This window comes from Prionailurus viverrinus, chromosome E2 (genome assembly GCF_022837055.1).
Source record: "Prionailurus viverrinus isolate Anna chromosome E2, UM_Priviv_1.0, whole genome shotgun sequence".
In the NCBI taxonomy this organism is placed as follows: Eukaryota; Metazoa; Chordata; class Mammalia; order Carnivora; family Felidae; genus Prionailurus; species Prionailurus viverrinus.
Window position 1 is genome coordinate 45,733,374 of NC_062575.1, and position 19,347 is coordinate 45,752,720.

A 19,347-nucleotide genomic window follows, 5' to 3' on the forward strand; every position below is an offset into this window, starting at 1 on the left:
CCTTGAAGTCCCAGAAGGAGAAAGTTCAGGACTGGAAAAAGTATTTGAAGAAATAATGGCTTACCAAATTTGGTGAAAGATATATCAGTTCAAAAGGCTCAGCCACCCCAAACAAGATAAACACAAAGAAATCCATACCCAGACACATCATAATCAAATTGCTGCAAATGGATGACCAAAAAGGTAATGAAAGAACCACAGAAAAATAATGCATTACTTATAGGGAAACAATTATTTGAATGACTGGATTTCTCTCTTTGTAAACCATGGAGGCCAGAATAAAGTGGAATAAAATTTTATTGTGCTAAAAAACTGTTAACCCAGATTTAGAAATCCAGCAAAAACCTACCAGGAATGAAGGTGAAATTAAGAAAGGCAATACTGTAAATGTAGATGGCAACTGAGACTCGCTTGAAGGTCCCTATGAGATATGACAGTGGTGGGAAGACTGGCTAATGAGACAATTTATATACCATGTTAGAGGGGTAAACACTAGTTAAGTCTAGGAGACAGCTGTCTGTGCCAATTCTGGCCCAGTGCTTCCACATAATGTCTTTCAAGGAAAGTCAGGAATCCAGATTTTCATATTAAATCTGATAGCTCAATGTTGATAACTAATTCAAAACTTCAGAAAATTTGTTGGGGGCAACATCAAACAAATATGTAAGATACAACCTGATTCATTAGATTTTTACTTCTGTGGAGTTTTCTTTTTCTTTCTTTCTTTCTTTTTTTTTTTTTTTTTTTAACCTCAGAAATTCTACCAAGGTACATCTGGTTAAAACTCCTCATAAATTGTGCTCAACACAGAAGGGAACTTCTTTTTACTCAGAGGTTTCTTCAACCCTGGAAATTAGTTTTGTTGTTAGCTCTGCATCATCCCCAAGTTCTCCTTCCAGAACTCATATCTTACATTTATTTTATTGCCCATATAATTTTCCTTTCCTATGACTCCCACCACTTTTTTGTCACCTTTTCTATCTTTTCCCCTCTGAGAATTTTTTTTTTCATGAATTCTAGTTTTCATGATGATTGACTTTTCACTGTGGAATTTGAAGATTCAGTTTATACCTTTTTTCACCCTCCAAATATAATTATATCACAATTTTTAAAGTATTCAGCTTGCTTCATGACAATGAAATGGCTTTCATTTCTGAGTTCTGTAGTCACATTTCACTTCTTTTAGGACTTGTTCTTTTCTATGCAATTAATCCTTGTCTTAATTGAGAATTGCTGAGTTTTCTGAGTATCTCTCATTAATCTAACTCTCTTCAGACACATCAGGTAACTGGTTTATTTTTTAAGAGACATTTCTCCTCTAAACCTCTGTTCTGCCCCAGTTGAGACATACATAGCTATCATTTTAGAATTTCTCTTCATTATCATCCCATTGATTCCCTTTACCATGTTCCTTTGAATTTCTTTTGATTCTCTATGTGGATATCTTGGATACCTTTGTCTTGACTGTTGGATCTGTTTCCTTTCTCTTTCTTGGTTTATCCCTTTATTATTCTGACACACACCTTCCAAAAGCAACCAAGGAAAGTATGCAAGAAAAATAAATAGTGTATTTTGTGGGGCTGCCTGGCTGGCTCAGTCGGTGGAGCATGAAACTCTTGATCTCAGAGTTGTAAGTTGGAGCCCCACATTGGGTGTAGAGATAATTTTAAAAAATAAAATCTTTAAAAACAGAAGTGTATTTTCTGAATCCTTATATGTCTGAAAATGTTTCCCATTCACCCTTCAATTTCACTGATAGTTTGACTGGAAATGTAATTTTAGGTTGAAAAACTGAAATTCAAAGTTTTGAAGGCATTGCTCCACAGATTTTTAAAATCTAGCATCTAGTGTTGTTCAGAAATCCAAAACTCATTCAGGTTCTTAATTATTTCATGTGATCTATTTAATTTCTTTGGAAGCTTTTAGAATTTATCTTTATAATATGCTAATATTTCAAGTAGAGATAGCATGATGTTGATTTTATTCTTTCATTTGGACACTCACTGAGACATTTCATTCTGGAAACAAAAATCTCTGAAATTTTCTTGTATTATTTTCTTGATTATTCTATGTTGTCTTCTCTATTCTCTGTGTTTCAAACTTTGAATGTTTGCTTTTTTTTTTAATGTTTGTTTATTTTGAGAGAGAGAGAGAGAGAGAAAGAGAGAGAGAGAGAGAGAGAGAGATCTCCCACACGTTTGCTCAAGCCAGGAAGGGGAAGAGAAAGAGAAAGAGAATCCCAAGCAGGCTCTGCACTGCCAGGGCAGAGCCCAATGCAGGGCTTGAACCCACGAACAGTGAGATCATGACCTGAGCCTAAACCAAGAGTCAGACACTTAACCAACTGAGCCACCCTGATGCCCCTGTTCACTTTTTATTTCTAGTGTCTGGCACCATGTCTGACACATTTAATGGGCTCATTAACTTTTTTGAATGATTGAACACTCATAATTCAGATCTTAAATTTCTTGTCTTAGCTCTAGAATTATTTTTTTTCTATTTTTTATTTCTTATACTTTCTGTGAGAATTTATTAAGTTCTAACTCTCATATTAATTTTTATAAAAGATTTTTCTTTCAATATTTTTCTGACATTATTCTCTTATGAGATATGTATTATATATTTTTGGAAGCATTCTTCTTTTGAATTTTTCTCCATTGGTTGTCTTTCCTGAGGTTTTTTTTTTTTTCCTTTGTCCATTTTAATCTCTCATGTTTAAGATTTTCCTGAAACTACTAGTGATTTAAGGCTGTCTGCCCATATAAAACTGTGGTATTAAAAAGCTGTATGAGGGTGCCTGGGTGGTTCAGTCAGTTAAGCATCGGACTCTTGATTTCCTCTCAGGTCATGATCACACAGTTCATAGGCTTGAGCTGTGCATCAGGCTCCACTCTGACAGCACAGAGCCTGATTGGGATTCTCTCTCCCTCTCTCTGCCCTGCTTGCACACACTCTCTAAAAATAAAAACTTTTTTTTTTAATTAAAATATATATTTTTAAAAAGCTGGCTTGACCTCTCATTTGTGTCTGAAGAAGTGTATATTTATTGGTGGTAGTCACTGTAGAGTGTCTTCCTAGAATAGTTCGTTGGCTGATACCACCTATCAGATATTTTCTCTTGGACTGGTTTTCTCCAGAATTGAATCCTCTACTTTTTTTCTGGGAGTCAGTAAAATGAGCTTGACTGCCAGATTCTGAAAGTTTACTGAGTCGTATGTATCAGGTATATGGGGTAGGTTTGAGATTCTGGGGTCTGTTTCGTACAGATTTCAATTAATCTTAACTTTTTGCAGCCCCTCCTGCACCCTGCTTTCAAAGGTACCTGTTGATTGCAGTTCTTAGAAATAATGATTCTACAATAAGACTAATCTATAACCTGAGTTTCAGTGTGTTTATGGTTAACAAATTATTTGTTACCATTACATCTATGGTGGCTTCAAAAATTTTGTTGCTGCTCTTTCCTCTCCTATTCTTTGTCTTTGTGGAGTTTCTTCTTTCATTTAATCTCATCACTATCACTTTGGTGGGACTTCATGAAGGAACAGTAATAAATGCATATATTCACTGTGCTGTGTTTGAAAAGAGTGTGTCCTTCTAGAGGAATTTTTTAAGGAGTATACATTTAAATACTTGCTTATTGAGTCAGTTAATAAATATTTGTTGATCTTCCAGTATATACCAGATACTGTGCTTAGAGTTAGGTACACACTGATGAAGACTATGGACATTTCCTTCACAGAACTTAACACCTATTCAGTGAAAAAGATAGTAAGTGAAGCTAAGTCAATATATAATTACAAATTATGAAAATCCTGTTAAGGAGGACAACAGAGTGCTTAAAGTGTGACTACAAGGAGAGTATAATTTGGTCATGCAGCCAGGAAAGGCCTCAAAAAGTATGACCTTTAAGTGCAGATTTGGAAAATGGGCAATACTTTACCAAGGCCAAGAGTAAACAACAACAACAAAACCACCTACTAGACATAAGGAAAAGTACCTGGGAAGACTATTAAGAGGGACTAAAAGCTGAGAGCATTTGAAGAACTGCAAAATAGGGCCAGCATGGGTGGAGCTTAGCAACCAAAAGGGAGCATAGCCTGAGATTTGTCTGAAGAGGCAGACAGCAATTAGATCATTCAGAGCTTTGTATACCTTGTTCAAGAGTTTGGCTTTTGTTGTAAGAGAACTGCCATTAAGGATGGATTCAAGATTGCCTACCTCAGGTGGGGAAACTAGATAAGAAAGACACTATCCTAATAGTTCAAAGAGATACATGTATTAGATATTGTAGATAGGAGGAAGAGTGTTAAGATATATTTAGGAGCAAGATTAGGCAGTATTTGCTGAATAATTATATGAGAGAAAGAGAAAAGATGGTACTAGAATACTTTTCACTTTTTTGGCTTGAGATTTTCCCATAGTATGGTCTTCAAAACACTGCACTTGCCTAATATCCCCATTTTAATATAGAAATTCTTTTGTATTATCTCTCAAATATTAAACATTTATGCCAAATACTTCTCATATATTATTTACAGTTCCCCCAATGATTATAAGAGTAGACAGAGAATTGAGGGCTAAGAAAAATGAACTACTTTGCCCAAGAAAACAAAGCTTGTAATTAGCTGTGTGTTCAAAAATTCACAACTGATTCTGGTAACTGATTGTTCAATAGCAGAACACTGCTTTTATATCCTCTACCTTCTCTTTAAACCTACAAATGCTCTTCCTGTCAGTTGGTCATCACTACTATAGTGTTTATGTTCTTTTTAAGTCCTTTCCTCTTTTCTCCTAAGATCAGCATCACAGAGTTCCAAGCCAAAAAGTGTTTTTATCAAACTCCAAACATATTCCATATTTAGCCACAAAAGAATCCTCACTGTCTGCCACTCATGCTAGATTTATTCATTCCTGCCATCTGGATTGCCACTCTCAATTTCCTTATTTGTTAAAGAGACCCTGGGTTTCCAGTTACAGAATTGAGGACAGTGCTGTCTAATAAAACTTTCAGCGATGATGTGGAAATGTTCTATGTTATTTCCAACACTAACCACAATTGGCTATTGAACACTGGAAATTACAGTGCTATTGAATTAAATTTGAATTTTTATATAATTTTAATTATGTTAAATTTAAATAGATACATATGCTCATGGATACTGTAATGGACAACATAGATCTAACTGGGAACTGGCAAACCATTTTCCTAAAAGGCCAGATAATAAATATCTTAAATTTATAGTCGATGTGGTCTCTGTTGCAACTACTCACTTCTGCCATTGTAGCTCAAAAGCAGTCATAGACAATATGTAAACAAATAAGTGTAGCTATGTTCCAATAAAACTTATAAAAATTGTTACAGTGCTGCAGGCCATAGTTTGCCAACCCCTGGGAATGTTATCTTATACTCATTTAATCCTGATAATAACTCTATTAAGTAGGTAATCATTTCCCTTATTTTATAGTTCATGTTGTGGGGTGCTCTTACAGGTATGTGTGCATATGCTCTGAATTTTTGTATGTGTATTTATGATTAGAGTCATTTTGTAACAAGGGAGATAAGACTAAGTTTTCTGTATGTTCAGCAAGCTCCCCTAAATAATTCTGATCAATAGCAATGTTTGGAAATCATTGGCTTACTTACTGCCCTCATCTTACTATATGATCTGTCCTTATTCTCATCTATTTTTTTTTCAAGTTTGGTTTAATTCTCCCATTTTAACTGAAGTTTTATTTCTCCCAAACAAAAAATATGAGTGATTACTTTCATATTTTCTTTCAGTCCTGGAATCAAGATGTGAGACCAAGAAATTATTTCTGAAGAAGGAGATTTATGAAATAGAGTCAGCGCAGTGGGAGTTAATGGAAAGACTTACAAGACATGACCTTCAGTGCTCTAGTTTCAGAGATGATTGGGAATGTAATGGCCAGTTTGAGAAACAACATGGCTCTCAGGAGCGACACTTTGGTCAACTGATATTCACCCATGAAGGCATGCCTACATTCAGTCAGCATCCATCCTTTACATTACAGCAAATCATCAATAATAAAGAGAAATACTGTGGAACTAAGGAATATAGGAAAGCCTTTAGACATGACTCACAGCTTACTACACATCAAATAATTCATACCATTGAGAAGCCCTATGAATGTAAGGAATGTGGAAAAGCCTTTAGACATCCCTCAAGACTCAGTCATCATCAGAAAATTCATACTGGCAAGAAACCCTTTGAATGTAAAGAATGTGGGAAAACATTTATTTGTGGTTCAGACCTTACTCGACATCACAGAATTCACACTGGTGAGAAACCCTACGAATGTAAGGAATGTGGAAAGGCCTTTAGTAGTGGCTCAAACTTCACTCGACATCAGAGGATTCACACTGGTGAAAAGCCCTATGAATGTAAAGAATGTGGGAAGGCCTTTAGTAGTGGCTCAAACTTTACTCAACATCAAAGAATTCATACAGGGGAGAAACCCTATGAATGTAAGGAATGTGGCAATGCCTTTAGTCAGAGCTCACAACTTATCAAACATCAGAGAATTCATACAGGTGAGAAGCCCTATGAATGTAAGGAATGTGAAAAGGCTTTTCGTTCTGGTTCAGATCTTACTAGACATCAGAGAATTCATACTGGTGAGAAGCCCTATGAGTGTAAGATATGTGGGAAAGCCTATTCTCAGAGTTCACAACTTATTAGTCATCATAGAATTCATACTGGTGAGAAACCCTACGAATATAGAGAATGTGGGAAGACATTTAATTATGGCTCACAACTTATTCAGCATCAAAATTTGTACTGGTGATAAACCATAGAAGGTCTGAAATCTGTAGGAAGGCTTTTAATTACAGTTCAATTATTCAACATTAGAGAATTTGTCTTGATAATAATCCCTTTAAATAGAATAATGTAGAAACATCTTACTTGTTGACTCCAGCTTATTCAGCCTGAGAAAAATCATGTAGGAGAAACACCCTATGAGTAGAATATATTTTGGAAGTCCTTTAATAAAAGCTTATATTTCTTTTGACATCAGATAATTCAAGCTAGCAAATACTGAAAATCACAGCACTTTTGACACCTTTCTAACCTTATTTTAAACCTCAGAATTCATGATGAAATATAATCCTGACATTTTTGTTTTTCCCCCTAATTTGTCTATACTTGTTATATTCTTAATATTTTAACCCATCTTAAATTTATATGACTATAAAGTCCATCTGTTTCCATCACAGTTTGTAAAATACCTTTAATACCTGGAATAAGTGACCTCTTTATTCAAAGATGGCTTATTCTTTTTGTTATTTACAAAACTTCGGATTTCTTGTAAAAACATTGACGAACAACTTTCCACACAGTAAATAGAGATCCCTTCATAGCTTCTTGGTGTTTCCATATGTTGCTGTGATATCATTTTATCAAATTCCTACTGATAGACATTTCCCAGAGTTTCTGCCATTACACACAGTACCCTAATGGAAATTCTCCATAGGCATATCTTTATATCATGTATTTTAATTGCAGAAATAGTGCATGAACATATGTTCCTTTTAAAAGATTTAAACATTACAAATAAGGCAGATACACTCTTTGACTATCATCCTTGTATCCATTTCCCTTTCTGAAGGATAGTCATTATCTGTTTAGTATTTATGCTTCCTGACCATTTTTCTACGTTTTTATACATATTTGTCTCAGTGGAAACTAAAACGGGATAATGATAATACCTACCTCAAAATTTTGTGTGAGGATCAAATAAACTAAGATGCATAAAGTGCTTAGAATTCTGCCTGTCATATAATAAATATTCGCTGAATGTTGGTCATTATTTTATTCATCATTGCCATTAGTATTATTTGCTGAAAAACAGTTTCTGCAGACCTTGCTGAACGTCAGGCAGGATATATAGTCGAAGAAAGACACAGGGTAATGAATTCAGAAAATTTTCCATCATCACTTCCTATGGAACATGAAATTATCCTAGGTGTTGATGGGGAAAGTAATGTGTGGAAAGGACTTTATTCAGACTAGCATCCTTTTTGCTACATCATGCAATACCTAATGTAAAAACAAGAATGTAGACAAACCATTTGCAACATGGATGAAAAATGAAAAAGTGTGAAAAGAAACAGCATTATGTTTGAAAAATTAATACACAAAGAGAAACCTTATAGTTAATGATTTAAAATGTTATTGTAGGAGTGCCTGGCTGGCTCAGTTGGTGTAGCATGTGACTCTTGGTCTCGAGGTTGTAAGTTCAAGCCCCACATTGAGTGTAGAGATTACTTAAAATATTTAATAAAATGTTAAATACAGTGCTTTCTGGTATATTTGAAAACCTGAACAAAATTATTTTTTTAGGAAAATAAAAATGAATACAGTATTGACTCAGAATTAGAACTCTCAGAAGCCTCATAATCATAAAAACACAGAAAAGGGGAAATTTAGTGTGATATAGTAGCTATTACTACTAATAAAGCACCAAACCAAAAATTTTTTTCAGGCAAAACATTATCAAGTATCTAAGGAATTGTTATATAGAGGTAAACATCTCATAACCACCCAAATATAACCTTGATGTTAGAATAATATTAGGACACCTAAAAACAGAAGCTCATTTTTAGTATCCATGAAGATATATGTGAGCATACTAAAGAAACTAGCAAACAATGGTACCTATTAAAATAATACCAATGAACCTGGTTGCAACAGTAGCTAAGGAGGATACCCAGTGCCCAGTTCTAACTAACTGATGTGAGGAAATGCAGGCCTCATTTTGCCAGCTCTTGTGACTTTTCGAGAATCTGGATCTTTTTTTTTTTTTTTTCAGTGTGTGATAGCTCTTGATTTTTATTTATTTTAATGTTTATTTTTGAGAGAGTGCAAGTGAGGGAGGGGCAGAGAAGGGGGACCGAGGATCCAATGTGGATTCTATGCTGATAGGCTGACAGCAGTGAGCCTGGGGCTTGGGGCTTGAACCCATGAATGGCGAGATCATGACTTGAGCCAAAGTCAGACACCCAACCGACTGAGCTACCCAGGTGCCCTAATAGCTCTTGATTTTTAAATGGTAGCTCAGATTTATCTTTAAAGACACCATGAGTACCAAAGATGTATTGACTGCACAAATAGGCCATAAGTTCCTTTTGTTCTGGACCCTAAAGCTGTGGATGTGCAGAAGGCTTGGAGGAGGAGTTTTTAATAGTGCAAATCCCTTAAATATTTAATATTTAAAATATTTCCAGAGATAACTAAACTCCAAGTGTAAGGATTTTTTTTTAAAGACTTATTCCACCCCAATATTTTCTACATGCAGTTCTTTATTCTAAGCATCATGTCAAATTTAAAAATTGGGGCTATTTTATATGTAACAACAATATCCTATTGTTGATAAATATATACACATACAACTGAAAATTTTTAAATGGCCTATGAAGAGGAAAAATAGCCTGAGCATCACATTTTTGCACTAGCAGCAAACATGTAATTGGAATTCTGTATTGTGTTCTAGATGAAAAGTTAGCAGACTTTCCATAAAGGGCCAGATAGTAAATATTTTAGACCTGTGAGCCGTACTATTTCTGTAGCAACTACTTAACTCTGCCATTGTGGAAGAGTGTGGAAGGCTACTAAAAGTCTTAGATTAAGAATCCTGAAGTTAAGCAAATGTCCCACATTTTAGCTTTGTTTAGGTAGATTAGTGTTTTGAAATAGATCTTTACTATGCCTCAATTTTCATGCTCAGCAAGCAGCTTCCTGCATTGGATGGATTCCATTCTTGGAAGGAAATTCCCATATACCCAAAATTACAGGTCTGTTCTTCCATTCCTCACTTCCTTTTTTCTTAGATCCCATGTTAGTAGGTTAAGGTTTTTTTTTTCAACATTGAGTTATTTTGTTCCAGGCTTATGCCTGTAAAATATTTTATAATCAACTTAAGAAAAGTGGAATGAGCAACATAGGAGTTTAAGTCATTCATTAAGTTCTTCATCTAAAATTATAGAGGAAATGGGATGCCTGGCTAGCTCGATGGGAAGAGCATTCGACTCTTGATCTCAGGGCTATGAGTTCGAGCCCCACGTTGGGTAGGGAAATTACTAAAAGAAATAAAAACTTTTAAAAAATAAAATGAAATAAAATTACAGAGGTAATGCATTTGTGTTCAAACCAATGAAGCAATACTAAAAAAAAAAAAAAAAAGCTATGCCTTTTGCTATTCCTCACTCCCTCTCTGCTGATTTACTTCTGAGTAATGTTCAAACCTTGTGTATATCCCCCATATATTTCTTTATGTTTAAATGTTAACACAAATCAGTATATTTTTACCAAAAAATATGGATGATAGTTTAAACATGCCTTTTAAATTTTGAATTTCCCTAGTCAGTAAATGATGATTTAACTTATTTTTTTAAATGGTTACAGTATATTTTATACCCAAGTATGTTTGTACCAATACCAACTCAACTATTCATGCAATATTTCAGACTGTTTCCTCTCTGCTGTTTGAAAGTAGTGCTTCATTCAGGGCACCTGGATGGCTCAGTAGGTTAAGCGTCTGACTCTTGTTTTTGGCTCAGGTCATGATCTCATGGTTTGTGAGTTTGAGCCCTGAGTCAGTCTCTACACTGACAGCGTGGATCCTGCTTGGGATTCATTCTCTCTCTCTCTCTCTCTCTCTCTCTCTCTCTCTCTCTCTGCCCCTCCCCTGCGTGTGCGCTCTCTCTCAAACTTTTTTTTTTTTAAGTTTATTTATTTTGAGAAAGTACAAGCAGGGAGGGCCAGAGAGAGAGGGAGAGAGAGGCTCCCAAGCAGGCTCTGAACTGACAGCATGGAGCCCAATGTGGGGCTCGAACCCATGAACCATGAGATCATGAACTGAGCTGAAACCAAGAGTCAGACACTTAACTGACTGAGCCACCCAGGCGCCCCTCAAAATAAACTTTAAAAAACTTTAAAAAAATAATAAAAGTAATGCTTCAATAAACATTTTATACTTTTGTCTATTTTATTTCTGTAAAATAGGTTTTCCAAACCATTTCCAATGTTTTCTGTTTCTTAGGAAGGTATTGCTTATAGAAACTTTCAGAGGGACGAGGATAAAGGGACAGAGTGTACAGTTTTTCACATATGTGGGTGTGTATACACACACAGACTTTACCATTTTAATCCATCTGGGATTCATTATTGTATATGGTGTAATACAGGATGTTGGTTTTGTTTCCATTCAGAAATAAGACCAATTATGCCAGAACCAATAATTGAAATATTCATCTTTCTCCTACTGTATTAAAATACTCATATATTAAATGCTCATATTCTCAAATCTATTTCTGTGCTCTATTTTCCAGCAATCTTTGACTTATACTTTTTAGTAACTTATTACTTGGAAATAGAGATATGTATATTGTTAATATATAATTTTTACTTAGAAATAAAGACAGGGTGCCTGAGTGGTTCAGTCGGTTAAACGTCCAACTTCAGCTCAGGTCATGATCTCGCGGTTGGTGAGTTCAAGCCCTGCATCAGGCTCTGTGCTGACAACTCAGAGCCTGGAGCCTGCTTTGGATTCTGTGTCTCCCTGTCTCTCTGTCCCTTCCCCCGCTCACCCTCTGTCTCTCTCTCTCAAAATTAAATAAACGTTAAACATTTAAGAAAAAAAGGGGGCACCTGGGTGGCTCAGTCGGTTGAGTGTCCGACTTCAAATCAGGTCATGACCTTGCAGTTTGTGTTGGAGTCCCGCATCGGGCTCTGCGCTGACAGTGCAGAGCCTGCTTGGGATTCTGTCTCTGCCCCTACCATGCTTGCTTCTCTCTCTCTCTCAAAATAAGTAAACTTAAAAAAATTTTTTTTTAATGAAAAAAACCAAAAACAAATGCTTATTAGATTTTAAATTATTTTATCTGGTTCCAATAAAAAGACTAATAAGGGTTATATTTTAAATTTTATTCAATTTAAATAGAGTATTTCAAAATGAATTCACATTGAATTGACTTTGAATGGATATTCATTAATACAGGTATGTCTCAAAATGTCTTTGACAACTTTTTATCTCTTTACACTCTAATATCTTCATGATGTAATGTTTCACAATACTTAAAATATGCTAGTAATAATCTGAAATTTAGTATCTTTTATTAGGTATTGATTATAAAATGATAGATTATTTTGATCTTTGATAATCTGCATATAAAGGGATATCTCAGTATACCTATTTCACCTTTTTTCATGTTGTAGACATGAGGACAGTGGCTGTTGGGCAAGAATTTTTTTTTCACTGTATTTTCCCCATTTTAACAGACTGAAGGGTTGGTTTTTTCAGATTAATTTCTGTTTGTTGTTTTCATCTCCACTCTTATTTGTGTGTCATAAGAGAAATGATTTATTGCTTTGGTGAAATGTGTTAAAACACATGAATATCCGCCCCCCCCCCCATTTGACCCTGAATTTTTCATGTTCCCTGGGTCAGACTATGATTCTCTGTAACTACTCTACAGGCCCAGTCCTCTGCTTGTTATGTCTCCCAATACCTAAGTTTAAATGAAGTATTAGGATGTGCAGTTTCGAGCTGCCTCTTTCAGTAAAGCATCCCTAACAAAAAGTCTGTTTCTCAGTTAGTCCAGAAATCAAGTGTAGAAAATTAATTATCACCCACAGAAGTTTCTACTGTAGCCATCTTTGTTTTATTTCTAATTTTAATGGAAACAGAATGGTTACAGTCCATATGCTCTACCTTTTTAAAATTGGAGTAGATAAGAAATTCATTCAAAGAATATTGAGTGGCTCATAGAAAATCTTAGAGTGCTAAGGAACAAAGATACAGAACCAAGAACATTGCTGCACATGATGACACAGAACTCGTGAGGTCATTCCTGCTGCTGCTGCTGCTGCTGCTGCTGCTGCTGCTGCTGCTGCTGGACAGAATTGCCAGCTTACACTACTGACAACATGGACTCTGGATGTTCCTGCTAGTGCCACCTGTGTACATGGGGTTACCCATCACCCAGATGGAATCTCCCATCCTTGTTCCTTTATATCATCACCTTGCTGTTCTGAGATAGGTGTTTTTTGTTTTTCGTTTTTTATTTTCGAGAGAGCAACAGAGCACAAGTGGGGGGCGGGGGGGGGGGGGGCAGTGAGAGGGAGACACAGAATCTGAAGCAGGCTCCAGGCTCTGAGCTGTCAGCACAGAGCCCATCACAGGGCTCAAACTCACGAACCATGAGATCATGTCCCTAGCTGAAGTTGGTTGCTTAACTGATGAAGCCACCCAGGTTGGGTGTGTTGGAGTGCTGAAGCCTATGTTCCGTCCTTGTACATTAGCTGCTGGAGAGACTAAGATGCATTTTCAGTTTAGTGAGAATCAGCCTCGGCTTCTTAAAGATGGGTGTTAACCATCATAGCAAGGGTGCACAAATACTGTACAGCCAAATGAATGACCAGTGTTTACAAGATGGCATCCCATCAATATACCTCATTCTTCCTGTAACTGAGCATTAAAACCTCATCTAAAATAACATTACTCATTCCTCATTTATTCATGAGCCATTCCTCATTCAACCAAAATTGTGTTGGGTAATGTTTATACCTTCTATCTGTCAGGATCCTGTGTAGACATTCTGTAACCTTTTTTCTAAGTTGTAACAACCTACATAAAAGGGCTCTGTGCTGACTGCTGGGAGCCTAGAGCCTGCTTCAGATTCTGTGTCTACCTTTCTCTCTGCCCTTCCCCCACTCACACTTTGCCTCTCTCTGTCTCTGAAAAATGAATAAACATTAAAAAAAAATTTAAGAGGAAAGAAGGAATGTAATAATAATATCTAACTATATATAAATTAGGTAGATGTTCCAGCCTTCCTTTCTGTAAATAATAGTTGTGACACATTCCCTTTTAATTAGCAAACTGGGAAGTTTTTATGGTTAAAGTTATCCAAACCTTTCATTAAAGATCAGAATCTTTGTTGGTTATAGTTTTCTGGTGGGGGGGGGGGGATGTTTATTTGCTTGTTTTTACAACTGGAAATGATAGGGATAAGAGTTGACCCTAGGAAATCTTTGAGTATTATTCATGTTTCATTTGGAAATTTCACATCCCTTGATAGCCAGGATCAATCAGCCCAGCAGACATTAACCCTTCCTCTCACCCCAGCCTTTGGTCTGCTGCCCATGGTCATGAGGAACTCCAAATAGCCAAGTTATAGTCTCACTTTACATTTTTTTAGAATCACTGTTATGTCCACTGGTGAAAACATCCCTTCATTTATTCTCTACATTATTCTTCATCAAAGTGTCAAAATTTGGTGATGTTCTTGATATTTAGGCTTGACTTTATAATTGTTCTTTTCAGAGTATGCTGAAACTTGCTTATAGTTTATGGTATGAATATAAGGGGAGAGGAGCATGAAAAAGTAACACTTGCAAGATAACTACCTCAGACAAGGTAATTATAAGAGCTTCAAGAAAGGCATGTCTAATAATGCATCCTGTCTTAAAATTTCTATTGTGTGCTAATAGTACAATTACATGAACTTTCTTGTTTATTGTCTACATGATGTAATTTTCCCATGTTTAATTTTAATCTTTTTGTGTCCTTAAACTATAGATGTACTTTGTAAACACAATATATAATATTTTAATCCAACCTGACAATCTATTTGTGTTTCAAATAGAGTACTAGGTCCATTTTTATTCGGTGTAATTACTAATCTATTTGGCTATAAATCTGCCATCCTCATTTGTGCTTTTCAGTTGATCTTGCCAGTTCTATGTTCCTTTCTTCCTGGCTTTCTTCAGGATTTAAAAAAATTACCATTTTGTTTCTTACCTCTACTAGTTTGGAAATTCTATATACTATTTCTAAGCCTTTCTAAGTATTACCTCAGAAAATACCATACATACTAAAACCTATTAAGGTCCAAAACAGTTCACATCTTTACTCATTCCTGTACCAATAGAAATTACTTAGGGTACTTTAGCTACATTTATCCACCCACCTCCCAGTGTAAATTATTGTTCTTTATATTTTTATTATCTTTTTTTTTAACCTGACGGACATTACTATTTTAAATAGTCAATGTTTGGGGCACCTGGGTGGCTCAGTCAGTTAAGTATCCGACTTCATCTCAGGTCATGATCTCATGGTCCTGAATTCAAACCCCACATCTGGCTCTGTGCTGATAGCTCAAAGCCTAGAGCCTGCTTTGGATTGTGTCTCCCTCTTTCTCTGCCCCTCCCCAACTCTCACTCTTTCTGTCTCTCAAAAATAAATAAACATTAAAAATTTTTTTTCAATAGTCAATGTTTGTTTTTTTTACATTTCTCCCCATAATTCCTATATTGTTTTTTATTCCTTTGCCTCTCTGTGATAAGATTCTAGTAATTTATTTTGATCTCTCCTTTAGTCACAGATTCACCATACAGGGTAATGTGTTGTTTTTTATTTTTTCCCCCATTTGCTTATGTTTGGGGGTTTATCTGTATGGGTTTGTTAGAATGTCATAACAGACTGGATGGCTTAAGTAATAGAAATTTATTTTCTCCTGGTTCTGGAGGCTGTTAGTCCAACATCAAGATGTCAACCAGTCTTTTCCGGAGGCATCTCTCCTTGGATTATGTGCCACCCAAATCCCATCATTCTAATTTTATTACCTCTTTAAAGGCCCCACCTCCAAATATAGTCACATTCTGAGGTACTGGGGTTCTGCTTAAATGTTGTCGACAGGTTTTTGGTTTTGCTATCTGATTGCTCCATCTTATGATTCAAAACTTGTGTTGCTGCAGTTATTATTTTTCTGGAATCTTTGTTACTCCTTTTGTTTTTTGTTTACCCAGCTTTATTGAGGTAAAATTTACACCCAATAAAATTCACCAATATTTAAGTGTACAATTTTATGAGTTTTGACAAGTGTATACAATCATGTAATTGTTACCACAATCATGATATAAAACATTTCCATCACTTCAAATACAGTAAAACCTTGGTTTGTGAGCATAATTCGTTCTGGAAACATGCTTGTAATCCAAAGTACATATATATACATATACATGGAATCTACTCCTGAAATCACTGCTAACTAATTTGGATGTAAATTTTAAAAAATAATAATAAAATTAAAAATTAGAAAAAGAATTATTTGTTTATTCAACATATAACTCCTTTATTAGGTATATGTGTTGCAAATATTTTCTGCCAATCTATGCTTTGGCTTTTCATTTTCTTTTTTTTTTAATTTTTTTTTTTCAATGTTTATTTTTATTTTTGGGACAGAGAGAGACAGAGCATGAACGGGGGAGGGGCAGAGAGAGAGGGAGACACAGAATCGGAAACAGGCTCCAGGCTCTGAGCCATCAGCCCAGAGCCCGACGCGGGGCTCGAACTCACGGACCGCGAGATCGTGACCTGGCTGAAGTTGGACGCTTAACCGACTGCGCCACCCAGGCGCCCCGATTTTCTTAACAGTGGTTTTAGAAAAGCAAAAGGTTTTAGGTTTTTTTTTTTTTTAAGTTTATTTATTTATTTTGAGAGAAAGAGAGTGCAAGCTTGAGTAGGGGAGGGGCAGAGAGGGGTAGAGAAAGAATCCCAAGCAGGCTCCGCACTCTCAGCACAGAGCCCAGTGCGGGGCTTGAACCCACCAACTGAGAGATCATGACCTGAGCTGAAATCAAGAGTCGGATGCTTAACTGACTGAGCCACCCAGGTGGTCCAAAATGTTTTAGTTTTGTTTTTTGTGTTTTTTTTTAAAATTTACATCCAAATTAGTTAGCATATAGTACAACAATGATTTCAGAAGTAGATTCCTTAATGTCCCTTACCCATTTAGCCCATCCCCCCTCCCACACCCCCTCCAGTAACCCTCAGTTTGTTCTCCATATTTATGAGTCTCTTATGTTTTGTCCCCCTCCCTGTTTTTATATTATTTTTGTTTTCCTTCCCTTATGTTCATCTGTTTTGTCTCTTAAAGTCGTCATAGGAGTGAATTCATATGATTTTTTGTCTTTCTCTGACTAATTTCACTTAGCATAATACCCTCCAGTTCCATCCATGTAGTTGCAAATGGCAAGATTTCATTCTTTTTGATTGCCGAGTGATACTCCATTGTATATATATACCACATCTTCCTTATCCATTCATCCATCGATGGACATTTGGGCTCTTTCCACACTTTGGCTATTGTTGATAGTGCTGCTATAAACATTGGGGTGCGTGTGCCCCTTTGAAACAGCGTACCTGTATCCCTTGGATAAATGCCTAGTAGTGCAATTGCTGGGTCATAGGGTAGTTCTATTTTTAGTTTTTTGAGGAGCCTCCATACTGTTTTCCAGAGTGGCTGCACCAGCTTGCATTCCCACCAACAATGCAAAAGAGATCCTCTTTGTCCACATCCTCGCCAACATCTGTTTTTGCCTGAGTTGTTAATGTTAGCCATTCTGACAGGTGTAAGGTGGTATCTCATTGTGGTTTTGATTTGTTTTTGTTTTTGTTTTTTAGGGTTTTTTTTTAATGTTTATTTGTTTTTTGAGAGAGAGAGACAGACAGAGTGTGAGCAGGGGAGGGGCAGAGAGAGAGAGGGAGACACAGAATCCGAAGCAGGCTCCAGGCTCCGAGCTGTCAGTACAGAACCCGATGCGGGGCTTGAACTCACAAGCTGTGAGATCATGACCTGAGCTGAAGTCAGATGCTTAACTGACTGAACCATCCAGGCACTCTTCATTGTGGTTTTGATTTGTATTTCCCTGATGATGAGTGAAGTTGAACATTTTTTCATGTGTCGGTTGGCCATCTGGATCAAAATGTTTTAGTTTTGATAAAATCCAAATTATTTTCCTTCTTTCACAGTTCATGCTTTTTGCATCCTGCCTGAAAAATATTTCCTAAATCAGGGTCAGAAAATTTTATCTCTCTGGTTTTTAAATGAATGGAAAGAGGGGCACCTGGGTGGCTCAGTAGGCTGAGCGTCCGACTTCGGCTCAGGTCATGATCTCGTGGTTTGTGAGTTCGAGCCCCACGTCAGGCTCTGGGCTGACAGCTCAGAGCCTGGAGCCTGCTTTGGATTCTGTGTCTCGCTCTCTCTCTGTCCCGCCCCTGTCTCTCTCTGTCTCAAAAATGAATAAAACGTTTTAAAAAAATGAATGGAAAGAATTCAGGGTTGAGCTGTGAATAAAAAAGATGCTCGGGTGCCTGGGTGGCTCAGTCAGTTGAGCATCCAACTCTTGATTTTGGTTCAGGTCATAACCTAACACTTGTGAGATCAAACCCTGCATCAATTTCTGTGCTGACAGTACGAAACTTGCTTGGGATTCTCTCTCTCCCTCTCTCTCTGCTCTTCCCTCATTGGTGTTCTGTCTCTCTCAAAATAGATAAATAAACTTAAAAAAAAGTGGGGGGCTTCTGAGGGGCCCAGTAGGTTAAGCATCTGACTCTGGATTTCAGCTCAGGTAGTGATCTCAGGGGTTCATGAGTTTGAACCCTGCATGAGGCCCCTCACACTAACAGTGCAAAGCCTGCTTGGGATTCTCTGTTTCCCTCTCTGCCCTTCCCCCACTTGGATTATCTCTGTCTCTAAAAAATAAATAAATAAGTAGGGGTGCCTGGGTGGCCCAGTTGGTTAAGTGTCCAACTCTTGGTTTTGGCCTCAGGTCACGATCTCAGTTTGTGAGTTTGAGCCTCACATTGGGCTCTGTGCTGACAGCGTGGAGCCTGCTTGGGATTCTCTCTCCCTCTCTCTCTCTCTCTCTGCCCTTCCCCTGCTCACTCTCTCTGTCTCTCTCTCAAAAATAAATAAATAAACTTAAAAAAAATTTTTAAATAAACATTTTTTGAAAAGTAGTTTATATAGGGGCGCCTGGGTGGCGCAGTCGGTTAAGCGCCCGACTTCAGTCAGGTCACGATCTCGCGGTCCGTGGGTTCGAGCCCCGCGTCAGGCTCTGGGCTGATGGCTCAGAGCCTGGAGCCTGTTTCCGATTCTGTGTCTCCCTCTCTCTCTGCCCATCCCCCGTTCATGCTCTGTCTCTCTCTGTCCCAAAAATAAATAAACGTTGAAAAAAAAAAAAAAAGAAACTTTGAAAAGTAGTTTATATAAAACCATCTCAGAGGTAAGAGTAAATTAAATTTTATTTGCTTCTCCCATAGATTGTGATATTTGAGATACACATACTATTTTAATGAATATTCCTTTTGGTCATGGTCAAAATTTATAATCTCATTAAGCATCACTATTCCAGGTTGGCTTCAAACTACCTCACGTCAAAATTTAGGGAGAAAAATTAACATTAAAAGTGAAATAGACTATTTTCATAAACTTTCTAACTTTTAACATGGTCACATAAGTAGAAATTGTAAAGAATCCAT

General features: G+C 36.7%; 1 protein-coding gene across 2 annotated transcripts in view; it reads left to right on the forward strand.

The window, feature by feature from the left end:
• The window catches only part of ZNF566 (zinc finger protein 566), a 28,947-nt gene extending 21,164 nt beyond the window's left edge, over positions 1 to 7,783 (forward strand). For both annotated transcript variants that reach the window (XM_047836913.1, XM_047836914.1), the window contains exon 5: positions 5,783 to 7,783. In XM_047836913.1, the coding sequence (XP_047692869.1) occupies positions 5,783 to 6,807 (1,025 nt within the window). In that variant the 3' untranslated portion in view covers positions 6,808 to 7,783. The remainder of the gene's footprint in view (positions 1 to 5,782) is intronic.
• Positions 7,784 to 19,347: the final 11,564 nt, after the last annotated feature.